The sequence below is a fragment of the Aspergillus nomiae genome (genome assembly GCF_001204775.2).
Source record: "Aspergillus nomiae NRRL 13137 chromosome Unknown contig00036, whole genome shotgun sequence".
Classification (NCBI taxonomy): domain Eukaryota; kingdom Fungi; phylum Ascomycota; class Eurotiomycetes; order Eurotiales; family Aspergillaceae; genus Aspergillus; species Aspergillus nomiae.
This window is the reverse complement of record NW_015378091.1, coordinates 81,882-109,674: the sequence shown is the minus strand read 5'-3', so window position 1 is coordinate 109,674 and position 27,793 is coordinate 81,882. Positions and strand designations below refer to the sequence as shown.

At 48.6% G+C, this 27,793-nt stretch overlaps 10 protein-coding genes across 10 annotated transcripts; 6 read left to right on the top strand and 4 right to left on the bottom strand.

Moving 5' to 3' along the window:
• Positions 1 to 609: 609 nt before the first annotated feature.
• On the top strand, positions 610 to 2,437 carry ANOM_002569 (Pal1 family protein; the record flags this gene model as incomplete). Its single annotated transcript, XM_015547826.1, has 4 exons — positions 610 to 697; positions 867 to 1,117; positions 1,180 to 1,597; positions 1,659 to 2,437. Exons 1-4 carry the CDS (start codon positions 628 to 630, stop codon positions 2,435 to 2,437), a joined length of 1,518 nt encoding a protein of 505 aa, XP_015410123.1. The 5' UTR covers positions 610 to 627.
• A 767-nt stretch (positions 2,438 to 3,204) lies between these two features.
• On the bottom strand, positions 3,205 to 6,203 carry ANOM_002568 (MCM DNA helicase complex subunit MCM2; the record flags this gene model as incomplete). Its single annotated transcript, XM_015547825.1, has 5 exons — positions 3,205 to 3,304; positions 3,398 to 3,567; positions 3,631 to 5,921; positions 5,975 to 6,090; positions 6,199 to 6,203. The coding sequence occupies 5 exons, from the start codon at positions 6,201 to 6,203 to the stop codon at positions 3,205 to 3,207; spliced, it is 2,682 nt and encodes an 893-aa protein (XP_015410122.1).
• A 727-nt stretch (positions 6,204 to 6,930) lies between these two features.
• ANOM_002567 (putative metaphase-anaphase transition protein (Mlo2)) lies at positions 6,931 to 8,736 on the top strand (the record flags this gene model as incomplete). The annotated part of the gene is made up of 4 exons (XM_015547824.1): positions 6,931 to 7,040; positions 7,131 to 7,185; positions 7,234 to 8,599; positions 8,654 to 8,736. 4 exons carry the CDS (start codon positions 6,931 to 6,933, stop codon positions 8,659 to 8,661), a joined length of 1,539 nt encoding a protein of 512 aa, XP_015410116.1. The 3' UTR covers positions 8,662 to 8,736.
• Positions 8,737 to 9,058: 322 nt separating this feature from the next.
• Positions 9,059 to 10,944, bottom strand: ssn3 (cyclin-dependent serine/threonine protein kinase SSN3; the record flags this gene model as incomplete). The annotated part of the gene is made up of 3 exons (XM_015547823.1): positions 9,059 to 10,130; positions 10,185 to 10,344; positions 10,824 to 10,944. 3 exons carry the CDS (start codon positions 10,942 to 10,944, stop codon positions 9,059 to 9,061), a joined length of 1,353 nt encoding a protein of 450 aa, XP_015410115.1.
• A 539-nt stretch (positions 10,945 to 11,483) lies between these two features.
• ANOM_002565 (alpha/beta hydrolase) lies at positions 11,484 to 12,481 on the bottom strand (the record flags this gene model as incomplete). The annotated part of the gene is made up of 4 exons (XM_015547822.1): positions 11,484 to 11,644; positions 11,698 to 11,980; positions 12,039 to 12,322; positions 12,394 to 12,481. The coding sequence occupies 4 exons, from the start codon at positions 12,479 to 12,481 to the stop codon at positions 11,484 to 11,486; spliced, it is 816 nt and encodes a 271-aa protein (XP_015410117.1).
• Positions 12,482 to 13,265: 784 nt separating this feature from the next.
• ANOM_002564 (putative MFS glucose transporter) lies at positions 13,266 to 14,879 on the top strand (the record flags this gene model as incomplete). Its single annotated transcript, XM_015547821.1, has 2 exons — positions 13,266 to 13,446; positions 13,512 to 14,879. The coding sequence occupies exons 1-2, from the start codon at positions 13,348 to 13,350 to the stop codon at positions 14,877 to 14,879; spliced, it is 1,467 nt and encodes a 488-aa protein (XP_015410105.1). The 5' UTR covers positions 13,266 to 13,347.
• A 2,038-nt stretch (positions 14,880 to 16,917) lies between these two features.
• Positions 16,918 to 20,684, top strand: ANOM_002563 (putative phosphatidylserine decarboxylase Psd2; the record flags this gene model as incomplete). Its single annotated transcript, XM_015547820.1, has 6 exons — positions 16,918 to 17,147; positions 17,242 to 17,286; positions 17,360 to 17,575; positions 17,616 to 18,054; positions 18,107 to 20,451; positions 20,523 to 20,684. Coding segments are annotated over 6 exons (3,417 nt in total), but the record flags the coding sequence as incomplete, so codon positions are not given.
• Positions 20,685 to 21,603: 919 nt separating this feature from the next.
• ANOM_002562 (Mis12-Mtw1 family protein) lies at positions 21,604 to 23,551 on the top strand (the record flags this gene model as incomplete). Its single annotated transcript, XM_015547819.1, has 5 exons — positions 21,604 to 21,808; positions 21,916 to 22,488; positions 22,540 to 22,698; positions 22,748 to 22,916; positions 22,966 to 23,551. The coding sequence occupies 5 exons, from the start codon at positions 21,604 to 21,606 to the stop codon at positions 23,549 to 23,551; spliced, it is 1,692 nt and encodes a 563-aa protein (XP_015410118.1).
• A 1,588-nt stretch (positions 23,552 to 25,139) lies between these two features.
• On the top strand, positions 25,140 to 25,774 carry ANOM_002561 (guanylate kinase; the record flags this gene model as incomplete). The annotated part of the gene is made up of 2 exons (XM_015547818.1): positions 25,140 to 25,149; positions 25,203 to 25,774. 2 exons carry the CDS (start codon positions 25,140 to 25,142, stop codon positions 25,772 to 25,774), a joined length of 582 nt encoding a protein of 193 aa, XP_015410121.1.
• An 845-nt stretch (positions 25,775 to 26,619) lies between these two features.
• ANOM_002560 (uncharacterized protein) lies at positions 26,620 to 27,527 on the bottom strand (the record flags this gene model as incomplete). The annotated part of the gene is made up of 3 exons (XM_015547817.1): positions 26,620 to 26,916; positions 26,985 to 27,183; positions 27,253 to 27,527. 3 exons carry the CDS (start codon positions 27,525 to 27,527, stop codon positions 26,620 to 26,622), a joined length of 771 nt encoding a protein of 256 aa, XP_015410120.1.
• Positions 27,528 to 27,793: the final 266 nt, after the last annotated feature.

Below are 27,793 nucleotides of genomic sequence, written 5' to 3'. Positions count from 1 at the left end.
TCGTTCCTTCCTCCCACCCCCCCTTTTTATTAATTCCCTCCGACGATCCCTTCTACTGGACAGGCTCCAAGGGGCGCTCCGCCGCTTCGTTTCCCGTCAATCAACCATCACTTTACTACTTTACTCTACACAACTCTCTTTCCACTCCTTCCTTTCTACTAACTAGGGTACTAGTCATTTCCCGTTTCTCTCTTTCTTTCCCCTTCGCACGTTTCCTTCCCTTTCTGTTCTTCTTTTCTTCCGCCACACCCCTACTTGGTTTGGAAAAACACAGAAGATCAAATGAAAAGAGACAAGGGGACTTCGCCATCCACGCAAGCTAAAATACTAGTCTCAACGGTCTAATCCATCTCCATAACTGCATCTCCGAAATCTCCTGCAATAAAAATCCCCCTCCAATCGTCACCGGCCCCCTGACCGACTTCCGAGGCATCGCTGTTTCACAAACCACCGGCTGGGATTTTTCTTTATTATTTTCTTGTTTGCTAGCTCGGCGCTTGCGATCGATTATCGCATTATTAGAGCTCTCCTTTATTTCCCGTGATCGTGTTTTATGCTTCCCCTGTCATCCCCAATCGTCGCTTTTCACTCGCCCATCCTCGTGGACGCATTGCGTGTTCCGCCAACATGAATGCCTCTCAGCAACCTCCCACGCTCTCGTACGCTTATCCACCCGCCATGGCGCTGGGTCCGCAAGGTTCGTCATCCGCCTTTGTTTGGCTGGGCTCAATCGCAGAACGTTTCACATCGTTGCGGGGCCCGACTCCCCTTATCAGTGTTGCTTCATTCCGTCGTCATTTTAGACCGTGTCTGGCCTGCGAGTGCTTAGAGATAAAACTGACATGGATTTTCTATTTCTTGTACAGTCTCCCCGGTTCGTCAACCGTCGCCACAAGTCCCAGGGGTGAATCTGGGCTCCAACAACCCCTTCAGGAACCGTGCTCTCTCACCATCAAACTCGATTGCCTCAGGCAGTCGCCCAGAACGACCAACCTCGACGAATCCTTTTCTCGACGATTACGGACCCCTGTCGCCACAGTCGGCGCCCACTGGCACTGGAAGCATCATCTCCCCCATCGATCGGTCCGATATGACGAACAATACGCGCGATCTCTTTGTATGTCTCCTATCGATGCCACACCACCCAAACGGATCTAACTGTATATCTTTCTCGCATAGGAAAACCTCTCACTCAACTCCAATTCAGCCCCTCAACAAACGGGCTACCGACCCGCTCCGTCTCGCCCCGATCGGCCTTCGCAGAATGGTGGTGCTTCGAGCGGTCACCGCCCAACCACGTCGAAGGAACGTCCGGAGCGCCGGGGGAAAGATCCGCTAGACATCTTCGCTGACCCGCCGAGTGCAGGCCTGCCGAGGCCCCGGGACCGTGATCGCCGGCCTCGTCGGAACTCGGAGTCGTCCATCATGGAGCGTCCCAAGCTGCTTGACCCAGAAGACGAGCGACGCCGACGGGAGAGGAGGCGGCGGGAACGGGAAGCTCGTCATCGAGACGGCAAGTCTCGTTCCTCGAAAAAGACCAACTACCAACTTGACATTATTGACAAACTCGATGTGACTAGTATCTACGGCACTGGAAGTAAGTGATCCCACCTGACATGGTACTTTATATCTGAAGCATCCGACTAATTTGTGGGTAGTGTTCCATCACGATGGACCGTTTGATGCGTGCAACCCGAACCGTAACCGCAAGGGCTTACGCACAGCCCCCATGCAAGCCTTCCCTGCAGATTCTGCCAACATGGCCTTAGGAGGCTCTGGTCCCGTCAACCAGAACATTAATCTGGATCTGTTCCACGGAAGATCGGAGCAAGGTTATAACGATTATGGTGCAGTCGAGACTCGTAAAACAGAAGGTGTGAACTTCGATCCGACCTCGCGGATCGAGCCGGTGCATGGCGAACAGAGTATGGGATTAGGAACCAGTACCTTCTTGGATGGGGCTCCCGCCAGTAAAGCTGCCATCCAACGCCGTGAGAGCGAGAATGATCAACAGATCAAACAAGGGGCGGGAGGTCTGCAACGGAAAAAGAGTTTGGCGCAACGACTCCGCGGAGTGGGTAATCGCCCATCCAACGGCCGCGTGGTATCACCTGAAGCATCCTATATGGCACCCGCGGGTTCCGGTAATATCGGAACGATCAAGGCCAACGAGAAGAACCCATTCTTCCAGGATTACGATGATGCGTGGGAGAAGAAAGGTGCTCGGATCGCCGAGGAATCACAAGGACTGGGACGAGCTCGCTCTTCTAGCAGCCCGAAGCAAAGTTCCGGCCTGGAACGGAGACATACAGAGGACCGATCATACGGATACGACGAGGGTCGTAATGCCAGCGGGGGTGGTGGTGGCGGCGGCTTTATCAATCGGATGAAGAGCTTGCGCAAGCCCCGTCCCGAGAGACGAATCAGTGACGACTGAAGGCTTTGAGATGTCCTTTTTATCATCATTATTCTGTACTCCTTGCATTGGGACCGCACGACTGGTCGTTTGGGAAGACACAGATGGAATAATACTGGAACGCATCATTTCACGGCCCACTAGGACACTTTCCCAAAGGTAGATAGCAATGTGGCTTGGTCTAGTACCTCAGGAAACCTTTCATCGATTGACATCAGGATATCATGACTACAATGATACCCTGTAAGTCTGGGAAAGTTCCATTCCCGCAGGAGGGGTGGCAGGGACAGGCGAATACAGGATAGCCTGGGGCTGTCTATGGTGGGTGGTACATGGTTTATTTTATTCACTTGGCAGCGCGGACGAAAATGGACGGCGTTGGTTGATGGTTACTCTGGGGCTGGGAACGGGACTGGTTTTCTGTAGTTTCTATGTGGTTTTTTTTCTATTCAGTTGTTTCTCTCAAATCACATGCTGTATGTCTTATCTGACTGATAGTTGATCAACGACATTCACTTCCAAATCCACAGGAGCACAACACTGAAGACCCTGAACTCCACACACTGAATGTAAAAATATCTCACCATGAAACCCATAAGAAAAGATTCATCCAAGTCAAATCGACCCGAATTAGATCAGGTCAAATGAATCCAGAATCCACACACATTAATGTATCTCGTTCAAATTTCTATTAAAAAGGAAATAACAAAAAAATTTGATATCATAGCAATCCGAATAAGCTCCCATTAATTAACGTAAACCCCGCACAGTTTATATTCACATAAGATCTAGTAAGCCCGAGGCGCAGCCGCCTTAGGGATATACGGATTCGGCGCAGCAATACCCGCTTTCCGTCTCGACTGAGGCTTAGGTCTAGATAATGTGTACCTGTTTTATAATTGTCAATACCGTATTACTTGCAAATGAAATGAAGGCGGTGAAGGAGAGGAAAAGAAAAGGGAAAAGGCAAAAAGGACATACTTGGCAAAAGCCCGAGAGAGAGCCTTCTTGCAGGAAACCTTCTGACTGCCGATGAAAGAGTCGACTGTTACTGCTATTGCGCGGTCGATGTCTTGACTGGAGCAGTATTCCGATAGACGCATCTTGCAGAAGGATTCTGCGATACGCATGATGGCTTCCAAGTGACGGACCTGTTAATGTGTTTGTTAGTTTGCTTTTTATCTGATTTGTAGGGTTTATTTGTGGAAGCTTACGGTAATGGGGTATGCGCCAGTTGCGAGGGATTCGCGACGCATGTCTGCGAAAAGACGGGCAATCTTGTCTTGATCGATTTGGTAGAGCTTCGGGTGGCAGCGTTCACGGGCGTAAAGAATGTATTTGCGAAGGAGTTCCTGGGGGATTTCGCCCTCTTTTTCTTCTTCGATTTTGCGGTTTGCGGCTTCACGAGCGGCGATTTCTTCGGGGGTGAATGGCAGGCGGTTCCCATCCTTATCGAGGCGATAGCCTTCTTCATCGATGCGGTTGCCGTCGCTATCGATTAGGTTGCCTTCTTCGTCTCGCAGGGGACGGGCTGGGTTGGCGCGATGGTGGGATTCTACAACGAAGTTGGCAAGGCGTTCGTCTTCAGCAGGATCCACGAGATCGCGGACGACGCAAAGGATGTCGAAACGAGAGAGAATGGGTTCAGTGAGCTCGACGTTGGCGTTGAAAGGTGCAGTACTGTTGTAACGGCCGCCGATGGGGTTTGCTGCTGCGACAACGGCGCAGCGAGCTTGCAGTGTGGTGACGATACCAGCTTTGGAGATGGAGATTGTTTGCTGTTCCATGGCTTCGTGGATGGAGGTACGGTCTTGGTCGTTCATCTTGTCGAACTCATCGATCAGACATGTACCGCGGTCTGCAAGAACGAGAGCACCACCTTCCAGAGTCCATTCGCTGGTTAGCGGGTCGCGGCGCACGCTGGCTGTCAGACCGACGGCACTGGCACCTTGACCCGTTGCAAAGACAGCACGGTGGGCGGTCTTTTCAACGTATTTAAGGAATTGAGATTTGGCAGTACCGGGATCACCGAGCAGTAGGACGTTGATATCTCCACGGATCGACATCTTTCCTTGGGCTTGCTTGCTAACACCACCAAAGAGGGAGAGAGCGACGGCTGTTTTCACGTCTTGGTGGCCGTAGATACTGGGAGCAATGGAACGGACGATCTTGTCCACGATTTCTGGGTCTCGCGAGAGGGCGCGGATTTCACGCTCATCTTCTTCAGTCAAATGGAAACCAGCCAGCTGGTCGTGAGACTTGATAACATGATTTGCTTCGATAATAGTGGCGAACACAGGGAATCCATTCTTGTTGTTGAGCTGGGCATCGTAGCTGTTGCGGTAGATACCAGTCACTTCAACTTCGTCACCAGGCTTAGCGGAATCAATGAGGTCTGCAAGAAGGATCACTTCACGTTGGCGTGGAAGTCGTCCAGCGGGGACGGAGCCAGGCGATTCTTGAAGAGTCATCTTCTGGTAGTTGCGGTAAACCGTCTTCTCTGAGTTAACGGTGAACGGCCCCTTGGACTGGCAGTTCTGGCAGTAGGAAATCTTTACTTCCTGGCTGGCTTCCTGCTGGAACGGCCCCAGAGTGATATTACATTTGCCACAAACGAACATGATATACTTCAATTGCGGGAACACACCACTGCGGCGCGTAACGACACCAGTGACACGCACAAGGGAGTTGAGATGAGACTGGCGCAATTGACGGAGAGTACTGATGGTAGGAAGATCGATGATGCGAACGTGGATCTCATTATGGATGTCGTGGTACTGGGGGTAATGGAATAATGTGACATCGAGAGCAACTTGATCGAAAACTTTCAGAACCTCGGTGGGCTCATTGGCCACGAAGTATGCCAACACAGCCCTGGTGCTGGACAAGTGATCGTAGGAGACTTCGAGAGAGGCCGAGTTAACCTCACCAAGAGTCTTGATCTTGTTTCCGTACACCGAAGCACCGGAGTCGTCAGTGAACTCGGTCAAGAACGCCTTGAATTCTCGGTAGATGGAGCGCAGGACTTGGGGCTGCAACACCCAGTCTGTGACATTAGGGGCCTTGATATCCATCATCTCTTCCAATGACAGGTCTTCCATGCCACCTTCACCCATGTCAATATCTTCTCGGTCCTCGTCGTAGTGATGCCTCCGCCGGCGAGGCTGGCGAGTAAGATCTATGTTTTGGTCATCGTCGTCTTGCAGAAAAGCACGAGGCATGCGACTGCGCCGTGCCAGTTCCCGGTCTCTCCTGTTCAAGCGAGCTTCCAGTTGGCGACGTGTGCCTATGTCTAGCTCTTCTTGTTCTTCGTCATCAATGTCGGCTCCCTGATAACGATCGTCTTCTCTGCTCGTGTAGTCTCTTTCGAAGCTGTCGCCGAACAGATCAATGCCCTCTCCTTCCTCTGCCATTTCGTCAAGGTCGTCAATATCTTCCAAAAGCTCTGCTTCTTCATCGCGGTCGTCATCTTCAAAAGGAAGCATGGGAGGGGAAGAGGGGGGGGCTACGAAGTCAGTAAGGACACAGAACAGATTCTTTCTTCATGCTTCTACTTACGACTAGAGGGGGGAGCGATTGAAGATGTTTCATCATCGGGCTCTCTGTCTCTCTTGCGACGGTTCAAATTGCCTAGCCCACGGTTTGCGGCGGTATTACTGGGGCGAAGTGGTGAACTGTGTAGCTCTTAGCCTTGCTCGAAAAGTTGAACAGCAGGGAGAAAAAGAGAGAAAAAATTTCGGGATGGATAATGCGCTACATGCAGGATATATTTTGGTACATACCTCATTGTGTGTGTGTATATTAGTGTGAGGGATTCTAATTTGAAAGAATGACAAATTGAACCAAACCCACAAATGTTTTTGAGTGAGGGTCTTTTTGGTGTGCTGCGAGGAGGAGCAAAGGGAGGGATTCAATCAATCGGTTGCTGGGGCGGTGATGCGTGCGGGTATCGAGATACGCGTCAAAACGCGACATGACGCGTCTTTTCAATTAAACCCGGTTTAGGAAAGTCTATGACTTGGTGCCTGATAATATACCCCAGAGGCCTAGACATGGTCTGGTTGCACTAATGTAGAAGCTCTGGAGCAAGTCTCTACGCGCTATTCCCTTCTTAGGATCTCGCTCAATGAGTGAGACTTAGAATGTTCATCTTTCGTCGTTCAACGTGATTATCACGATGGTGGATATAGTCCTGGAACAGACATACGGTATGATTCGCGATGCGCTTCATAACCGATGTTTCCATGGTTTAAAAGTAAGTAAAATTCAAATTATACTCTCATCATTGATCTAAAAAAGAAGTATTTATATGTATATAACAATATAAAATGTAAAGCAAATAAATCACGCTCGGCTCATTACTAACTGCAAACAAAGCAAACACTTAAAGTGCTCTGGCGCCGCGCCGTGTCTGAACGCATAACGAGAGCTAGGCGCAGAACAGTTTTTATTCATCCTACCATCGCTGTTTGATTAGTATACTTATATCTAAATCAGCGGCTCATTTAATTAATATGGATAACTCTGAGACCGTGCCGTCTGATGCCGACCAGACGAAGAACGGCCACAATGCCAGCAACCGGCGCGAGAGCTTCAGCTCGCAGAACTCGCAGACTGCGAAAGAGTAAGTACCCACTCCATGTCAAAGTTGATGAAGAGTACACTCGTGCAATGGGCGATCCAAAATAAACCAATATCTAACAGTTCACTTTAGATTCATCGAAAGTCAGATGCAACTCGAAGCTGATGCACGCGAAATCTTACCTTATGTGAGCATAGCCTGCGATATACCACGACACAAGGAACTGACCTTTTAGTCATTCGACTCCTGCACGAAAGATTTAGGGCCATTGCGACAAACTTTATACGCTTGCTTAACCTGCAACCCTCCTCCAAAGACCGCCGATGCGCCGCACACCGCAGCAGGAGTGTGCTACTCCTGTTCCATCGCCTGTCATGGCGAGCACACACTCGTCGAACTATTCAACAAACGAAACTTTGTATGTGATTGTGGTACGACTCGTATACCATCGTCCGCTCCATGCACGTTGCGCAACGACCCAAAGACCGGCGCGAAGGGCGTCCATTCTGAACAAGCGCATCCCGAGAACAAGTATAACCAAAATTTTCAGAACAAGTTCTGTGGCTGTAGCGAGGACTATAATGCGGAAGAAGAAAAGGGAACTATGTTTCAGTGTCTTGGACTGGGAACCGTTGAATCGGGCGGCTGTGGAGAAGACTGGTGGCATCCAGAGTGTCTCATCGGGCTGCCGCGGGATTGGTATAAGGACTTCAAGAAAAACGCGGGTGGGAATGGTCAGATTGAGGATGATGAAGAGACGCCACTTCCTCCGGGATTTCCTGGGGAAGACGATTTCGAGACTTTTCTCTGCTACAAGTGCATTGACTCAAATCCCTGGTTGAAACGATATGCGGGAACGGTGGGCTTCCTTCCCCCTGTGTACAAGGAAGGTGGATTGTCCAAGACTGCCGGGCCTACACCAGATACTACAACTACAGATGTCAGAGAAGAACAAACCACTAATCCTAAGAAACGGAAAATGGAGGATGAGGAAGAAGGCGAGCCGACTACGAAGCGGACCAAGGAAGATACTGAGAATACCCCCTTGGACTCGAAGCCAGAGCCCAACCCAACACCAAAGGAAGAGCTTACCCAACCCCCTTCACTGAAGAACAAGCATGACTCTCTCCCCGACCCTGCTCCTTCCGGTGCATTCTCCTTATTCTTGAAAGAAGACTTCCGCGACCACTTCTGCCGCTGTCGCGACTGTTACCCCAATCTCTCCCCGCACATCCAGTTGCGTGAAGAAGAAGAAACCTACGAGCCCCCGCTCTCTGAGAATGGGGAAGCCAATGGTGGTGGCAGCACTGGCACCGGTAGCCTCCTTGACCGCGGTGAAGCTGCATTGAGCAACATCGATCGTGTGCGAGCCATCGAAGGCGCAATGGTATACAATCATCTGCGTGACAAAGTTAAGGAGTTTCTAAAGCCATTTGCGGAGACGGGTAAGCCTGTGGGTGCGGAGGATATCAAAGCTTATTTTGAGAAACTTCGCGGCGATGAACAGCACATTCAAGATGCTGCTGGCCAGGCGTCTGCACTCTCAGGTAAGGACGATGATAATGATAACGATGAGGGGAACGGACGGAGAGAACAAAATGGTACGTATAGAAACAACCCTTCGTTTTCTGGAATGATCGCTAACTATGAATCAGGCTACTAAGCCGTTTCATTTGATGTAATTACTTCTGATCTGAATTTCTTCCAATTTCTTCTCACGTTGTTTGACATTTGGCACTGGGTTCTTGGCGGGTAGGTAACAGGGATATTGGGCGCGAATGTGGGAATGTATCTTGATTGTCTAGTTTACTACATCATAGGTGAATCTTCGGTATATCCATTTACAATGAAGATGACGCTGAACGGCTAACATTCTACTAAATGTTCTATATTTATCTTATATACTGTAGATATGCTAAATTTACCATGCCATCTCGGCAGCAAAACCAAACGAACGCCAATGCAAAATGCCACAAATGAAGTGTATGCAGATTCAAAAGCCCGCAATTACTCCCGCTCCAAAGTATAAATAGGTTCTCAACGTATCGACTATAATTAGGTTATTCTTTGAGCCGTTTCGAGGCGCGTCCCATTAAACTATCATCTGGTAGCCCGCTCCGCTTTGTACCAGGCAGGCTTCCAGACCGGATATCATTGTCATCCTGAGTGACACGACGGTGTGGATATTTCCCTTCAAAGCCCTCGAAGCAGTTGGCGGAGATAGGCCCTCCGTTCTTAAAGTATGGGTGCTCTAGTGCCTCCTGCGCAGTTATCCTCTTGGTAGGATCGTATTCGAGTAATCTCGACAACAGATCATAGCCATCTGCCCCAGGGGTCCCGGCACCGGACGAGGTGGCATACCCGCCATTTTTCAAACAGCTTTGATACCAGCCTTCCAGGTTCGAAGACCGGGGAAAATGTCCGGGAGCACGTGACATGGCTAGTGACTGGAGTTGGGAGTATTCGGGCATCGACACTATGCCCGGCCAAATGTCTTTGGTGGGGAGACCCATGATTTCGATGATTTTCATCATTTGATTACGTTGAAATGGCACCGTTTTCTTGCTGTCCATCTTGGCCTCCTCGCCTTTAAAAATGGGGCGGAGGGATAAAAGCTCTGCAAAAATGCATCCGACGGCCCAGAGATCGACAGCTGGGGTGTAATGACGACTACCCATCAGTAATTCTGGGGCACGATACCAAATCGTGACCACGACTTTATCGCCCGAGAAAAGAGAGTTGAGGGGTTTGTAGAAGAGACGAGCCAGACCCAAGTCTCCGATACGAATGGCGCCACTTGACGTAACCAGAATGTTGGCTGGCTTCAGATCTCGATGCAATACCCAATTAGTATGGAGATAGAGTAGACCGTTGAGAAGCTGAAACAGAATCGACCTGACCATTGGGGCTGGAATAGCATGTCTGTGTGGTTGCGTATGATGATGAATAATCTGCAGTAAATCATGTTCTGTATATTCGAAGACCATGAAAATGGCCTTGTCCTCAAGGATAATCTCTTCTAGCTGTACGACATTGGCATGATCCAGTTCGGAACACAGGGCCATCTCTCGAATGGCAGACTGTGAGAGGCCGGTGTATTGGATGATCTCTCCCTCTTTATCCGGTTTAAACCTGCGACTGGTCAGCGATCCGAGACTAACGGAAGAACGGATGGATCCTGCCAACTTTTTGATTGCAAATTCACCCTTCTGACCATTTTTGCCAAGGGCTTTGTAGACTCGTCCGTAAGTGCCGCTACTAATGAATCCCACGATGTGGTATTTGTCGCGGACGCGGACTTTGCTGGTATATCCAGTTCCAGACGGCTTCCTTGGATCTAGGTGCTCTTTAAACATCATAATAGCGTTAGCTTCCAATAGTCATTTTCCACAACATGTAGATCAACAGTCCAAATACTATAGCATAGTACCGATAATAATTTTCAGGGAACACAAGGAGTCATTAAGAGGGAAACGGTATTTGGAGTCTTTCAATCCAATGCCAGTCAGGGAAAGCCATTACCACGTGGATAAAACCCGCCGATAGAGTTGAAGAACGGGAAGTTCCTTCCAAACATGATGAAAGAAAAATGCAAAGAATATCTTGGTGGACAACTGATCGCCTTCTTTGTGAAGGTGTAATATAGAAGTGGTACTATAGGTGTTCATACGATTGCAGACAAGAATATCTTTCACTCAATCAGGGCACATCGTGACATGGCAACCCTAAAAAATAAAAGAAAATCGATTGAACAAAGAGAATGAAAAGGTAACAGGTTATGAAAAAACGAGAATTATAATAGAAGATAATAATAACTGGTATTACCATCAACAGCGGCCTGCAGGTTCTTTTTCAGAGACAGACTCTGGCTGACGGTGGCCGCAGTGGGCCTGGACGAAGCAGCAGTTAACGGGCCGGAGGATGAGGGTGGGTTTGTCAGACTCATGGAGAGAGAGGCAAGAGGCGAATGTGGAGATGGCCGAGGGTTAGCTTCAATAAATCAGGAGACAGACCCATGGAACCCAGTGGGTGGTGTGGTGCGAACAGTGCACGAAGATAAAAGGGAGGTACGGGGGGTCAGCTCCACCGCTAGACCATGAGACCTGCAGGATGCAGTAATAATGGTGATAGGGAGAAAATGGTATGGGGATCTGAGAAGCTGAAAACACGATCGCTGATTTGTATTTGTTTGCATCTGGATTTATGCCCTGGATTGTTAGTCAGCAATCCTAGTGAATTGACCAATGAGTTGGTTCTTCCACCCCCATAACCCTAGGTGCTCAGTAGTCAAATCCATCTAACTGTATCCCTATCCAAGGATAATTCAAGTGACATTGCATGATAAGAGCATTTTTTCTTGGTTTTATGTACAACCAATCTTATTGGCTATTCACTCATATAATGATTCAACCACGCAAGGTACCCGCAACTTACAGCTTGACATCTTCACTCTTTACAGCAGCTCTACTGCCCGAGCAAGGAACTTCAACCCTGTAAGACGTACTTAACAAAGGTCACGTCATCTTCTTCCAAGGTCAAGTCAAACACATGCTCCTCACCATCTGCCAGCAACAGATCTGTAACGACCCCCAACCCCTTCAATTCTTCATGAGCCCGTTCACTATAACGATGGTGGGTCATTTTAACTGCTGTACCATAAATATGGTTCGTGGAAACGAGGTCGAAAGCCGAGCCGTACCGTCAATACAACTCTTATCTTCATTCTTGACTATCTCATCTAACAAGGTTCCCTGTTTCATATAAGTAGCGAACCATGCATCCCTCGGAGGAAGAGTATCGCTCCCCAAGAAACGCGCCGATGCGGAAACTTGGTACCCCTCGTAGATCTTGTCGGTGTACTTTTGTGGCCAGGAGGATGATTTTTCAAACTCGGGAATAGGTAGTCGCCACATTGGATTGGAAAAGTATTTGAGGCCATAGAAGTCAAGAATCGCTGTGACTGGGACTTCCGGTGTACATCCCTATTCCTCGGTTAGACAGTAGTGACCTGCTTCTGTAAGTCTCATAGATCGGATGCACCATCAGTAAAGCCAATGTACCACCTGCAGAATGTCCCATGGTAACAATTTGAGTCGGATCTACTTCCATAGACTCATTTTGCAACAATCCAGGGAATTCGTTGGCTGCCCACACCAAACAGTCCCGAGAATCCGTGATCGGTCCATTGTAAACAGGTATTTGTGGACATAGTCTGTAGTTTGGCGTTAATACCACGAACCCTAATTTTGTCAGAGTAGAGATCTCGGATTTTGGAACGACCTCTTTGGACCATTTAACAAAACCACCGGCATGGAAGATAATTGCTGTATGGCCAAGTCAATAACGAGTACCCTAATTCCCACAGTGAGGTTTACCAACCAATGGGACCTGCTACGTTTGAAGGATAATTCTGACCAGTACACGTCAACAAGAATATTCTCGTCTTCATTTCCTTTCTTATAGATATATTCGCGAGCTTTCATGATGTCAGTCGATATGATAGAATGATAAATGATAACGTTGATGACTGAAACAGATAAAAGAAAGTATAGCCTTATTTATATTGCTTTTAGGATTCTTGAAAGGAGTATTTCAAATGATTTTGTCTGGTGATATCTTCTTTAGTCCCATAGAGGTAAAGGAGGGATCGTATTTCGGCCATGTCACTTGTAGTCTCGTATAACATTCTCAGATCTACTACCCTCGAGTGCAGATTCCTATTGGCATATTGCCAAGTTTATTAGTCGAGACGCATTTGTATAACATCTCCCTTGCGGGATTTGGTAATGAATTCGGAGTAGGTGTTCTGGACACTTCCAAGGATAGCTGAAACATAGTGTGGACCATTAAAACAGCTCCCTAAAATGATCCAGATTAGTATATATACCAGCCTGGACTGTTTTCCAAAATACTATATAAAACCAAAGCCTTCGTTGGAGTGTTACTCTGTAATTATCTAGTAGATGTATGTCTGGACGTAATGGGCTGATCCTTCAGTTCAAGAAGTCCACTTCAATGAGGTACAAGTGCGTATCAATAGAATCCTTAGGTATATGCATCTGGAGAGTTATACAGAAACAACAAGAATGGCAAGGAACAGACTCATATTTGACATGAAGCATGGAGAATCAACAGATCAAAAGGATCACGTTCTGTTTTTACTTTCCGCGACGGAGTTTCCTTATCCCGATAAGTCCGATAAGGATCCAGATAACGTCATTCCATCCCATGAGATAAAGGGGACTCCACCTCAACAACTAATCATCAAATCTCCAATCAATATCAATGAACCCGAACCAATTTTGAAAGCTCTCGAAAAAGTAGAGGGAGCTCTATTAGCATATGCACCATGGTCCTCGGTGGACCAAGCGGGTCGAAGGTCACTCCGTACCTGATCTACCTTGTTTTTATCACCACGTTGGGGCCACTTCAGTTCGGATATCATTTGGTATTACACACAGTTTGATGCATACTGGAGGCTCCAATACATTGGCTGACAATATATTATGATAGGCTGAGCTCAATGCCCCCCAGGCCGTGATCACCTGCGAGCGAAAAAGCATTCATTCGACAGCAACACCGGGCCTTCCGCAATGCATACCTATGAACTCATCCCAATTCGGCCTGGTATCCTCTATATATACACTTGGTGGCTTGCTAGGAGCTCTCCTGTCGGGTCCAGTTGCCACCAAACATGGCCGCTTGTTCACACTGCGAGCGACCACCATCTTCTTCATCCTAGGCCCTATAGCGGAAACATTTGCGTCCAATATACCCATGTTGAGTCTAGGTAGGCTTTTATCTGGTATTGGCGCAGGCGCTTCCATCGTCGTGGGTCCAATATATATCTCGGAGATTGCTCCTCCCAGTGCTAAGGGGCTTTTCGGCGCTTTTACACAAATCATGACTAACGTCGGTATTCTGCTGACACAGTCACTTGGTTACTTCTTGAGTAAAGGAAGTATGTGGAGAATTATACTTGCAATTGCTGGCGCCATCGGATGTCTGGAGCTTTTCGGCCTCTTCTTAGTCCCGGAAAGCCCCATCTGGCTCGCAGATCATCAGAAAGGGAATGTGGCCAGACAGGTGCTACAACGTATACGGGGAAAGGATGCAGACATCGAGCCAGAGGTTGAAGGCTGGAGAACATTTGCAACGCCTGAGCACAGCTCTGGGGAAGAGCAGTCCCTACTATCACCACCGTCTGGAAACATGCCACCCAAACAACCTCCGGTTACCATGTTGCGGGCTATTACTGATTCTTTTTACCACCCTGCCATCATTGCAGTGGTTGGAGTCATGGTTTCCCAGCAGTTCACTGGTATCAACAGTATCATCATGTACAGTGTCTCCCTTTTGCAGACCATCCTTCCCACCACCGCAGCCCTGTTGAGTGTGATCATCTCGGCTATCAATCTTGTAATCACCCTGGCCTGCTCCCCACTGCCTGATAAGATCGGTAGACGCTCCTGCCTACTCCTAAGTATCAGCGGTATGGGTCTTAATTCCGTCCTGTTGGCGCTAGGCATCTACTTCAACCAGAAAGCTTTATCCGCCATAGCTGTTCTACTCTTTGTTGCTTGTTTCGCCGTCGGTCTAGGCCCAGTCCCTTTCATTCTAGCCTCTGAGCTCGTTGGCCCGGAGGCGGTTGGCGCCGCACAGAGCTGGGCGCTGGGAGCGAACTGGATTGCCACGTTCATCGTGGCACAGTTTTTCCCGATGCTGAACGAGTTGTTGGGTGGACGAGGCAGGATCTACTGGATCTTTGCAGCGATGGCCTGTCTCCTTGGAAGCTTTATCTACTGGTGGGTACCGGAGACTAAGGGGAAGGCTAACGCGGCCGAAGTTTGGGGAAGGACAGACCAGCGGAGACAGGATTAAATTCATCTCTGATTGTTTTTCTCCGGGCCCTACTCTGCCGCCAGCATTCGGACTCCCCGTCAGTAGTCAATTCTGTACCTCCACAGAGGGGCCTATCATGTGACAATATTGAAGACAATAGAATAGCAATAATTGGTGCTTTCTACCTAGGAGTCAGTCGGTGAGAGCGAAAGCGTCATACTTGCCTCGGCTTGTTCAACCTAGTCGGTCGGGCAGGTTTAGGTCGACACTGAGTGAAAGCAATACCAATGGTCGATCTTTATCTTCAAACTGTATTGCGGAGGTGAGACCAAAGAAGTTCTAATACCTCTGCATAATGTACAAGTCGCTGACAATGTCCTTTATCACTACCTATTGAAGGCTTCTTTTGATGTCTTGATCGTCACAAGCGGGTTGATCATCTCCGATCGACGTCACTTCACACCGCACACTGCATGACAAGTGCGGGGCAGAGGGAACAGCTGGCCCAAAAAATTAGTGATTTGAAGCAATGCTGTTACATCCTTATACCCCTCAATCCATGATAAGGGAAGGAAAGAGGCTGAGAGAGGGTCACTGCCACGCTAGACTGGATTAGTCCGTATATGCAGGTTTCAATGCACGCACAGGGGGCTTCGTGCTTCTTGGCTATGCACTACGAATTACTAGTAGGGTGTATTAATCCACGTAGATAAATTGGCCTGCCCGGTGTAGATATGAGGAAAGTAATGAGAGTTGCACTTTCGGAAATAATAGTTGTTGTAGAAAGAATGACAGACAAGGAGTTTTAACGGTACTACTGTAGTAAGGGGGGCGACGTTTGAGATATTTTAAGTACAAGTTTTGCAACAGTGAGACATTTATGTAGGGTAAATCCAAGAGGAGCCTAGGAAAAAGTAAAGCCACACCAAAGAGTACTCGGAATACGTGAGGGGGGAGTGAATCTACCGCGGTATTTGTTGAGAATCTAACCCAAAGTATAATTGACCAACCCGACTGACGGGAAAATAGGTCCAGGAAGGCAAGGGGTGCTTCAGCTGTGGACCTTGGGATAGATTTGTTTTTATTGTGATACTTACTGTTTCTCCATTGGACACTCCGTATCGTGGGCCATATTCTTTTAGAAGAAACCCCAGGCAGAATACAAATTCCCTCAGCTTTACCTGTCAGAGATGGATGTATGGAGTATACCTCATACATCGTGCCTGGCGCCAGGTTAGCAGTACCGGATGCAGTAAGGGTACGGTACCACCTTAGCCACATTAGGCAGCCACATTTATTTGTACTCCGTAGTACATCAAGTCATTCAATTCAAGAGGGTGGAGACAACAAGAGGGAGTGGATCTTAGTTGAGAACCAGTAAGTGACGTTGTTGGGGTTGGCCAGTGCCAAGTCTGCTAACCGAAGGTTCCGTAGGAATCCATTTGATTGATTACTGCTTGGATTCATTTAGAAGCTTTGTGGTTTGGTTGGAGACTTACAGACCCCCAGAATTATGCAGTGATGATGACTTGCTTTCGCGGTTATTTACTAGTAGTAGACATGTACACCATATAAATGTTGGACAAGATTCCTGAATAAAACAACCTTGCAGCAACTCAAAAAAGAAAGAAACGAAATTAATCTAGGTCGCAGACCCAGTAATTTAAATCCCTCCCCTCAAAAAACCCAAACGCGAAAACTCCTGGTCTATCGGCATTGTCACAGACCTCATAGTGAGCTGTGGACAACTGACTGCCATTTAGCTCGCCCACTTCTCTCGCCCATCTGCCCACTCCCTCGCTCTTTTTCCCCCATCACACAGTCTCGAAACAAGCAATTGTTCTTTGTGTCTTTTGATTCCCCGGTTCTCAAACTGTGGTCCTCCCGTCTTGGTCTTATTGATTGTTTTCTTGGTTCGTCCCGAGTAGATCGATCGGCCCAGAACTTGACATTTCCCGCGACCTCTCCGGACTTGGAGCGACTTCTGCCTACTAATCAACCATATACAACTCATACCCTTTTAAATATCCTCAATTATATTACTTGATTGATTGACTTCGTATATCCTGGCCTTGTTCCATTCCAACCCGTCAGCTTCTGCTGTTGACGCGACGTGTCCCGTCTCCATCTCCGTCTCACTACACCCCCCACTCGACGGCCATCATGGTGCGGTTACCGTTGCCACAACGGCTCAGTACTCATTTAACTTCACGGAGTAATACTCCTACTCCCGGACAAAGCAGAAGTACCAGTCCCATGAGGGTACCAGACGCCAAGCCGCTGGTCCTAAAGGTGGTTGTCTTACGGGTGAGTGCGACCTCCCCCTGTATATCGGGCAGGTTATACCGTCTCGGTACATTCCGGACTGCGAGGACTAACATGCTGATCGTTCAATAAATAGGGGAGGTGTCTTGCTGCCAAAGATCGAAATGGAACGAGCGACCCAGTAAGTGGCTCCTTGACACCTCGACTGTTTAAAATCCTTAGAACCGGGACTGACCACATGGCTCGATTACTAGTACCTAGTTGTCACACTCGGAGATGCACGACAATCGACACCTACGATTCCGAAGACCCTGAACCCTGAATGGAACGTGACTTTTGAAATGCCAATCGTCGGTGTGCCATTGCTCGAGTGTATCTGTTGGGATCACGATCGGTTCGGGAAGGATTATATGGGCGAGTTTGACATTCCTCTGGAAGAAATATTCGCCGAAGGCCAGATACATCAGCAGGTGAGTGTTGGTTATGCGACCGGAGACGAGGGACGTCCAGGCTGATGAAGCGCATAAGTCCAAATGGTATACCCTTACATCGAAGCGGAAATCGGGAAAGAAGAAGGACAGCAACATTTCAGGAGAGATTCTACTTCAATTCTCACTCGTCGATACTGCAAATCCAACAGCCCCTCCGAGCGAGACATATCAGAAGTTCAAGACACTGATCGGCTGTGGGGAGGAAGACGATGATTATCCGCAAATTCCTGCGACCATATCAGATGAAGCCGAAAGATCCGAAGACATATCCGATGAGGCCGATGACTTGGGAAGACCCGAAGTTAACGAGAAGCGCCGGAGAAGGCTACGTCTCGCGCGACTCAGGCGGAAGTCGCTGGCAGCGAGGGCGTATCAGTTCTCTGGTGCCGGCAATGGCGTACAGGGTATCGTGTTCATGGAGATTGTCAAGGTGACCGATCTCCCACCGGAACGCAATGGTATGATACCATCAATCTGTAGACAATGTGTCCTAGCTGACTTATCCTACAGTGACACGAACTTCCTTTGATATGGACCCGTTTGTTGTGACTTCGCTGGGAAGAAAGACGCTTCGGACTCCGGTCGTGCGCCACAATCTCAACCCAATATACCACGAAAAAATGGTCTTCCAAGTTATGAAGCATGAACAGTCTTATACCATTAGTTTTACAGTCATGGACCGAGACAAGTTCTCTGGGAACGACTTCGTTGCCTCGGCTAGTTTTCCCCTTCAAACATTGATTCACGCTGCTCCCGAATCAGACCCGGAGACTGGACTCTATAAGTTCCTGGACACCGCGCTTGATCCTACAGGGTCCACCGAGTCTCTCTCCAATAACAAAGCTGGAATCAAGATCGGGATTAGCCCATCCCCATCGACTAGCAGCCTATCAAAACTGTCAAGGCCAGGCCTGGTCAGGTCAAGAAGCTCTACAGCTTCCTTGTCGAACCAAGCCACGCAGGAGCAGTCGACACTACCACCACCATCAGCCCCGAAATCTATCCCGACATCAGTTCCATCATCACTCCCAGAGGAGGGTAGTAGTAGCTACTTGTCAACAACGCCAACATCAGTCCAGAACGAGGGCAGCGTGATTGCCCCTCTTGAAGCAGAGGGCCTGGAGACATATCGGATTCCGCTGCTGATGAAGCATAAAGAAAGATGGGAGGACAAGCACTCTCCGGAGCTATTCATCAAGGCTAAATACATGCCCTACCGGGCACTGCGGCAGCAATTTTGGAGACTAATGCTCAAACAATATGACGCTGATGACAGCGGCCGCATTGACAAAGTCGAGCTAACTACAATGCTCGATACCCTTGGTTCCACACTGAAGGAATCAACTATTGACAGCTTCTTCGAGCGATTTAGTGCGGAAAATGAGGCTAGTGAGACAATGGATTTGACTTTTGACCAAGCTGTAATCTGCTTAGAAGATACCCTGCAGGCACTGCAGAAAGATTCCAGGACAACTGGCAGGGGGCTCACTCCAACGCCATCCACAGGCAGTCAAGACAGCGAGGAGCCATCCAGCGACGACAATGATCTTTCCCTCGAATCAAGCACAGGCATGCCGGTCAATGCTGACCCTCAGAGAACAGCCATTCCCACACTACCCACTGAAGAGCAGTTAATGACGAACGAGGAAGACCTTCAGCCCGATGACTTGGGCGATGAACGTGGTGAAGAGCATGTCATTGAACTCCGTGAATGTCCCCTTTGTCATCAACCACGGCTCTCAAAACGCTCAGATGCCGATATCATCACACACATCGCTACCTGTGCTAGTCGAGACTGGAGACAAGTCGACAACCTCGTGATGGGTGGCTTCGTGACCTCAAGTCAAGCGCAGCGCAAATGGTATTCTAAGGTGATTACAAAGATCTCGTATGGAGGCTACAAGCTGGGTGCCAATTCCGCGAATATTCTTGTTCAAGATCGAATTACGGGACAAATCAATGAGGAGCGGATGAGCGTCTATGTTCGTCTTGGTATCCGGCTGCTGTATAAGGGGCTGAAGAGTCGAGAGATGGAAAAAAGAGAAGTATGCTCACTCCAATTAACTATCCGGAAGTCCCGGATGAAGCTGACCATTCCTGCAGTTCGCAAAATCCTCAAGTCGCTTAGTATCAAACAAGGCAAGAAATATGATGACCCCGCTTCCGCAAGTCAAATTGAAGACTTCATCAGCTTCCACCAACTCGACTTGTCCGAGGTTCTTCTTCCTCTAGAGAAGTTTAAGACTTTCAATGAATTCTTCTATCGCGAACTGAAGCCAGGCGCTCGACCTTGCTCGGCTCCGGACGAGCCCCGAATTGTTGTGTCCCCAGCTGATTGCCGATCAGTTGTTTTCGACCGTCTTGACGAAGCAACTAGTGTTTGGGTCAAAGGAAGGGAGTTCAGCATTGAGAGACTCCTCGGTGATGCTTACCCAGAGGACGCCCACCGCTACAAGAACGGGGGTTTAGGAGTGTTCCGTCTTGCACCCCAAGATTATCACCGTTTCCATATTCCCGTGGATGGCGTCATGGGAACGCCCAAAACCATTGAAGGTGAATATTACACGGTGAACCCGATGGCCATCCGCTCCGCACTAGATGTCTACGGAGAGAATGTTAGAGTCCTTGTCCCCATCGATTCGGTTGCGCATGGTCGTGTCATGGTAGTCTGTGTTGGAGCCATGATGGTCGGAAGTACAGTCATCACACGTCAGGCTGGAGAGAAAGTCGCTCGAGGCGAAGAGCTGGGATACTTCAAGTTCGGTGGAAGTACCCTCCTGCTTCTCTTCGAAGAAGGAGTGGTAAATTTTGACAGCGACCTGGTGGATAATTCGAAGGGCCCTCTCGAGACCCTGGTAAGAGTTCCTTCATTTACCCCTTGCTGGTGGTGGACTGTTTTTACTAACATAAGCCGCCTCCGTCTTAGATTCGTGTGGGCATGTCTGTGGGCCACCGTCCTGATATTCCTCAATTCGAACCTGACCTGCCGAAGAAGGCAGAAAACGTCACTGTAGAGGAGATGCAGGCTGCCAAGCGCCGAATCGAAGGAAGCTTGGCTCCACCAACCGATGCGTCTGAGTTTGCATGAGACTTGTTCATTAAGTGAGAAGCGTTCATTCCAAGGCGTTCCGGTGTGATTTCAGGGGTCTGGTGCCATTCGTTCTGAGCAACTATCTAGCACAGTTGTCTGCATTGCCACTACTAACTAGCATTGATGGATTATGAGGGTCGACTATCGATGGGTGTGTAAATGTTAGATATTTTTGAACATATAAATTCCCATGCCATATTAGTAAATTATTTCAGGTCTATGTACCATCTATTTGATATTTCTCAGAAGATTATTTCAATATCAGACACTGTTAGATATATTACGTAGTACTAGCCAAAGTAATAGACTGAACGATGCCAATCCCAAAACGGCTTAGTGTGAGTCCCCCACGCGCCACGACCAAAACAACCGCGTGCTGCGGCGGCGGACTTGAAAGAGCCAAACCCCCCAGAGCTTAAGCACCGCCGCACAAGGAGCGCTTTGCGAAACTCGCCAATCCAAGAAGTCGGCAATTCTCATTTTAAATGTCTCGAGCGGTCGCTGTCAATTGCGGCTTGAAGTTAACGGTGTACTGGAAGGGCGCCTCCGATGTCAATCGACACACGTCCCTCAACAGCCCCCGTTCCTATTGAAAGATACTGCCGGGTCAGGTTCCTGCGACCGCGCAACCATTCTATCCCAGATCACCTATAAGAAATATATGAGGAAACAACACAGCTTTAGCGATTGCTTAGATTCAATTCTCTATTGAGTGGTAAAAGGGCTCCAAGCGAAGCGATATCCAATACCGGCAACCAAATTATCTACGGGAGGATAAACCTACACCAAATTCCAACACTACAGTTATTTCTCTTCCTTCGAAACAAACAAGGTCGCGCTATATTCATCCAACTCTCATTATCTTTATTGTGCATCTACGTCGCTACTCGCTTCCCCACCTTTCCGAGGTCCTGACATGACCGCCACGGTTTTGGAAACTCCTAGGATTAAGACGAAGTGTCGCGTACCTCTGAAGTCTATTGATATGGCAACGTCCCAGGCGCAGGCGCGTCCTGCGTCTTCTGCCGCGCCTGGCAGAAAGGGGACAAGGTCGAGTGCGCGATTGAGTTTGAGCAGTGTGGAGAAGAGCGAGGAGAAAACGGCATCTACCAAGAGAAAACGTGAGTGTTCTTATTCGCCTTGAAGAGTTGTGCTACGGATGATTTGTGGGGATATGCGCTTGTGTGTGATGAACTGTCTGTGTGCTAATGTTATTTTATCGCTATAGAAGAGGTTTTCGATGAAGAAGATGAGGGGTTCCAGTTTACTCGCATTAAGACTAAAAAATCAAAACCGACGGTGGATTCTATCCCGGAGATTCCTCAACCAGAGATACCCGCTCCTAAACCGTCACCGAGGAGGGGCCGACCTCCCAAGAAACGTCCGGTTGAGAAGTCAGAGAGTACGATAGTGTCGAAGAAGTCATCGGAGAGTTCGACCAGGCAAACGAGGGCGACTACGAAACCTACTTTATCTGAGCCAGAAGCACAACCGGCGAGCGCCACGCGCACAACGCGCACAACGCGCAGGCAGGACAATGGTGAAACGGCACCGGTGGAAAAGAAGAGGAAGAAAGGCAGGCCGAGTAAATCTCATGATGGCGAACGGAACGGTTTTGTTTCACCCGAACCGCAACATGCTGGGACATCGAAGATCACCTTACCTATGGCGGACACACCGGTCATACAGCGGAACAAGGAATTGAGGGGTGCGGCGAAGTCAGGGAAAGGAAACAGACGGAGTAGCTTGGGGATGCGGGGACGAAGGGCCAGCTCGCTAATTGACTCCGGGGCGTCTAATGGTGGGTAACCTGTTCCGCGAGAGCTCAAGATGGCACTGACGGCTTTAACAGCGTTGCCTCATGACCAAGTTGACACTGCAGAATTCTACAAACACATTGCGGCTGACTTGCCGGAACCACGGAGGATGCGGCAGCTCTTGATTTGGTGCGCGACTCGAGCAATGAGTGATAAACGAGGGCGCTCGGAGGATGCGAGCGCTCGCCTAGCGGGTGCGTCATGCCGACCTGGAAGTTTAGTCTCAGACTAACGATACTTTAGCGCGTGTAATCCAGGAGGAGCTACTCAAAGATTTCTCTACTAATTCCCAGCTTTCGAACTGGTTCGAGCGAGAGGACGTGAATCCGCCGGCCGTCATTGTTAAGAAGCCAAATCCGAAGAATATTCAAAACGCAGATAAGATCAAGGAGTTGGAGGAGCAAATACAAAGGTACATAATCCTGAAGCATAGCTTCTCGGGACATACTGACAATGCAAAGGCTACAACGAGAGAGGCACGCTCTCAACGCACTTCTTCGACCACCTTCTATTCCACAGATCAAACCATCGAAACAGCAGGAGACGGCACCGGATGGCCAACAAGAACCCCGGCAATCCGACGCTGAACCCAAACCTCGGTCAGAACCCGAACCGATTGACTTATCTTTATTAGACCCTTCACAGCAGAATATCTACGAATCGATAGATCCCGACTCCGCAAAGTGGAAACCTCATTCTGAGACTCAGGCGGCGTCATCATCAGAACTTAGCTTACCACCAGTAACACCATCGGCTATATCCACGAGGCTTTCCCGGATAACCCATACTCTAGCGCCGACCCTCGATTCATTGGCGGCCGGCATTCACGATATCGAACTTTACCGAACCATGTCAGACACCGTATCGTCGCGAGTACTGCGCATCTGCGCCGAGCGACTGGATGAACGGGATGCAGGAAACGCCATGCGTCGACTTGCAGCAGAGGAGGGCGAGGGCGAGGGCGAGAGCAAGAACCTCACCCTGCGGCCACGGCCGAGAGAAGACCTTGGTCTGATTCTTGGGGCATTAAGTCGGATAGAGAGGTGATGGGGACATATCGATGTTCAATGGGGTCGAATGAACGTCTCCCTTCTTTGTTATCTATTTCATTTGTATCCGGCCGGATTACAGTGGCCGGAGTTGTTGGGTTCATTCATTGGCGGCATACAAGCAATGGAGTTGGGGTGTTCTGGGCGATGCTTGACGTGGATATGGTGGCTATGGCTATGATCGGACAGCAATTCACTTTGACACTTTACAAGGGACTAGAATACATTTTCCTTTGAGGATTCCTTATCTAGTCAGGATGCCACTGTAAACATACCTACATATGACAAACATCAAAAACGTTCTAGATTGATGCTACGGCAGCAGATTGTTTGATACACGGTATACTTCGTCCGGGTGTATCTCAGTCTCCACTTCTGTGCTTTTTGCTCGGTTGATATCTTCCTTCGTTCCTTATCTATGTTCGTGGTGAACCTCCCTGGGTCACCCGTACTCTTGCAAGAGGCTTATAGCAGCTGAAGGGCTAGTAGACACTGAATTTTGATGTGCTTGGACTAATGTCTGTGTCGAGTCATTTTCTCTGTTGCGATTATTTAGGGGTGCCAGGCCAAATCTTAGTCTTTAATTGATATATATAGTTGTTATCTCAGTAAGCCCAGCTGCTGCACCAAACCGTCTGACTACTCAGCCACTGTTATAAATTTTGTAAAAATGCCTGATTAATTTGACACAACTCAATTAATATTAATCTGTCTTAAAAAATGATTATATATTCAATATAGTATTTAAGAAAAAATAGGACAAATCGCACTTACGAGGAGGAGGACGCCGTTTTCGGTAACCCCCCATGTTGGGTTTAGTGTCATCTCGACCGTTTAGCTTCCCCAGCTATCCCGCAATGGGACATGGCGCCTGTCTCCCGTTCGAGGTCCGCCTTCACAGGTCCTGGTCGAGTATATAATCCTCTGGTAGGTCGTTCGACGACATCTCCTTCCTCATCAATCTGGTCCCCCTGAGGTCGGATGCCACCGCTCCGGCCTCTGCACTCTCAAAATTGACAGTTCCCAGAATCTGAGGCATCTGGTGCAATTGATATGCCTAATGATGAATGTTTCCATGCCTATGGTTTCAGTTAGCGCCAGGTTCTTTCCTTTTTGGCACTTTGTGGTTTTGGACTGGGCATCCACCAGTGATAATTGGCCCTTGCAATAGCTGCGCCTTTACTGTTGAAACTCCGGGATCTTTAGTTTCGCACGTCAATGTACTGTAAGCGCCAGCAGCATAGTTGGGTCTCCACAATTCACCTGAACGCTTACTTTTGCCATTCGACTTGGGATGGAGGTACAGGGCGCTTTGGTTGAATTTGAAGCTGATATACATTTGAATGCGCGCTATAGTACGAAACACCGCTAGAACTACGCATCAAATGAAGTCACTCCGCATCTTAGCCAATCAGCGTGATTGTATCTGCCAGGAAGATCTCCTAGTAGTATATAAAGAAACAGCCTTGGCATCCCTGGCCGCTCACCTCTGGAAATGGACGCAGTTTTAGCCTAACCACTACTCTGCAAGGTACCCAAATCTTGTGAACACTCAGCTTATATTGAGGACTAGTTTATCTCAAAAGATGGGGCCCAGTACGTCCTATCTTTAACTATTGAATATCAAGCTGGCGACTAACCTTCCGCAGCACCTCCTCGTGATTGCAGACCTATCGTCATTTCTGGACCGTCGGGCGTTGGCAAAGGAACACTTGTCCAGAAGCTTTTTGACGAACATCCCAACACGTTCGCTTTCGCCGTGTCTCACACAACACGTAAACCCCGAACTGGTGAAGTCGAAGGAAGAAATTACTTCTTCGTCACTCCCTCTACATTTGGCAACCTCATCTCCCAAGAGGCCTTTGTTGAACATGCAATGTTCGGTGGGAATCAGTATGGCACGAGCAAAAGAACAATTGCGGACCAAATGGCCAAGGGGCTAGTTGTTGTGCTAGATATTGAAATACACGGTGTCAAACAGATGAAGGCTAACTCGAGCATTGACGCACGCTATGTCTTTATAAAACCACCAAGCTTCGAGACTCTTGAGAGGCGTCTGCGAGGACGTGGCACTGAGAAGGATGAGGACATTCAAAAAAGACTAGCGCAAGCGAAGGCTGAAGTTGAGTATGCGGATACTAAAGGTGTTTATGACAAGATCATTATCAATGATGATCTTGAGAAGGCATTTAAAGAGCTCGAGGAGTTCGTTTATGGCTGAGTTTTTCAGACCATCAATGTTCATCAATTTTTTGTTGATATACGAAAATCCGAATGAATCATGCAACGTGCACGTTGATCAACTCGCTGGGAAGGCATACACTCTCTCGCAAAAGAGGACATTAACTAATGCAACAGTGTATATCTGACCGCTGAGTCTCTGCAATCATTCATGCCTCATAATTCGTGTGCACAGTACCATTACTGGGACATGGAATGCAATTTATGAGGCCAAATGTGACTTGGCGGACTCCTGCCTCTGTATATCCTGTGTCTTATAGCGTTCCGACACATGACAGAGATCACTGGCCCGCAAACACTGGATAAAATTCTTAAATGCCTACCCGAAACTATTGCGACCAATACTCTACTCCTTCGCCTATATCCATGAATACAGTTATGAGCGCAAAAACCCCAGCAAGTCCCTAGCATTCCGATAATTAATAAATTCTAAGAGTCTGGCTTAGTAAACGTACTCTATATTGCAAATTAAGGGTGAGCTCAGTATCCAAGGCGAGATGGCCGAGCGGTCTAAGGCGGTTAGTACCACTAAGAAATACCATCATCTCAAACAAATAACTAATAATCTCTCAGCTGGAGTAAGGTTCCAGTCTCGAAAGGGGCGTGGGTTCAAATCCCACTCTCGTCAACATCCTTTTTTTACTTCTTGAAGTTTTGCTCGTCACACTGAAGTGGTGGGTACCCGGATAGTTGTGGGGAACGAGCAGAAGATCGATGTCGCATAAGAATTCGGGTATTAATTAAGGTCTCAATCAGCACAACAATTACATTTTACCCAGTACCTTTGCGTAACCAACTCATGTAAAGTCCCTGCACTTCCATCCCTTAACCAGGAAGTTCCCTCGCCGTATCCCCATATAACTCCTGGGGTCGCGCGGTAGAGGGCATCTCTTTCGTATCACCGACCTGTACAGGATACCCGGCGACTGGAGGAGCATCCGCCTCTTCCTTCCTCCTTCGCCGGAGCAAGAACCAACCCAGTAACGCTATGAGCATAACACCGGCTGCAGACCCAACCCCAATGCCCGCGGCTGCACCTGCGCTTATGCTACTCGAAGAGCTGGGCTCAGAGGTATCGGAGGGTGACGGTGTTGCACTCGAGTCCGCTGGGTCTGTCGCGGTCTATCGCGTTCGTATACACATGTTAGCTAACAAGACCTCAACGCAGGGATTGGAATCCCACTGCATACCGGACTGGTATGGCTGATGCCCATCGCAAAGAGATGGAGATTGGTTCCCTGATTAACATCCTTAAAGTCGATTGTATTCGCAGCGAAATCGGTCACGGTGACCCTTCGTTTCGTGGAATAATCATACTGTGACATACAAGGAAACCAGGGACCGTGGGGATTCTTGCTCGCGTTATCAACGCAACTAAACGAATAGACTCTAAAGCAGGAGCCATCAGCTGATGTACTTTGCGTACGGATCGAACCCTATGGCATAGATTAACCGTACGTGGGGCAGCAAACTGTCGTTGTTGGTGTAGCCGACGACCCAGTCGACAGACAAGCAGACGTGTAGCCCGTCGGGCATTGTGTTCCGGCGTACGCACGCGAGGGATCCCAGGTCGATGGGAGGCAGTTGGTGGTCTGAGATGGGCCTCCTAGTACCGTGCGTTGATCGTTTTGTGCGTGGTAATCCCAGATCCAGAAGTCACCTTTCCTGTTACAGCCGTATACTGATGGTGTCCAGTCGGGGTCGAGGGTGGGGCTGGGCGTTATTGTTGACATGGTAAAACAGCTCTGACGGGCGAGGATATGTCTGTCAAGGGGGAGAATTGGTGATTGCAGAAGAAGCCAGCCTTATGTGGTGTAATTCCTATCCCTAGCTCGTATCTACCGTTCTTGGCTGCATGCTGTCACGGGGGCTGGGATGACCATGTTTCTCCGGTCAATTGCCCAGCTGTTTTGCCAGTGAGGTTGTGAATCTCGGAAAAACCAGGCTTTGCCAGGTACACTCAACAGTCTTTAGAATAATATAGTCAGCGTGGCCGAGT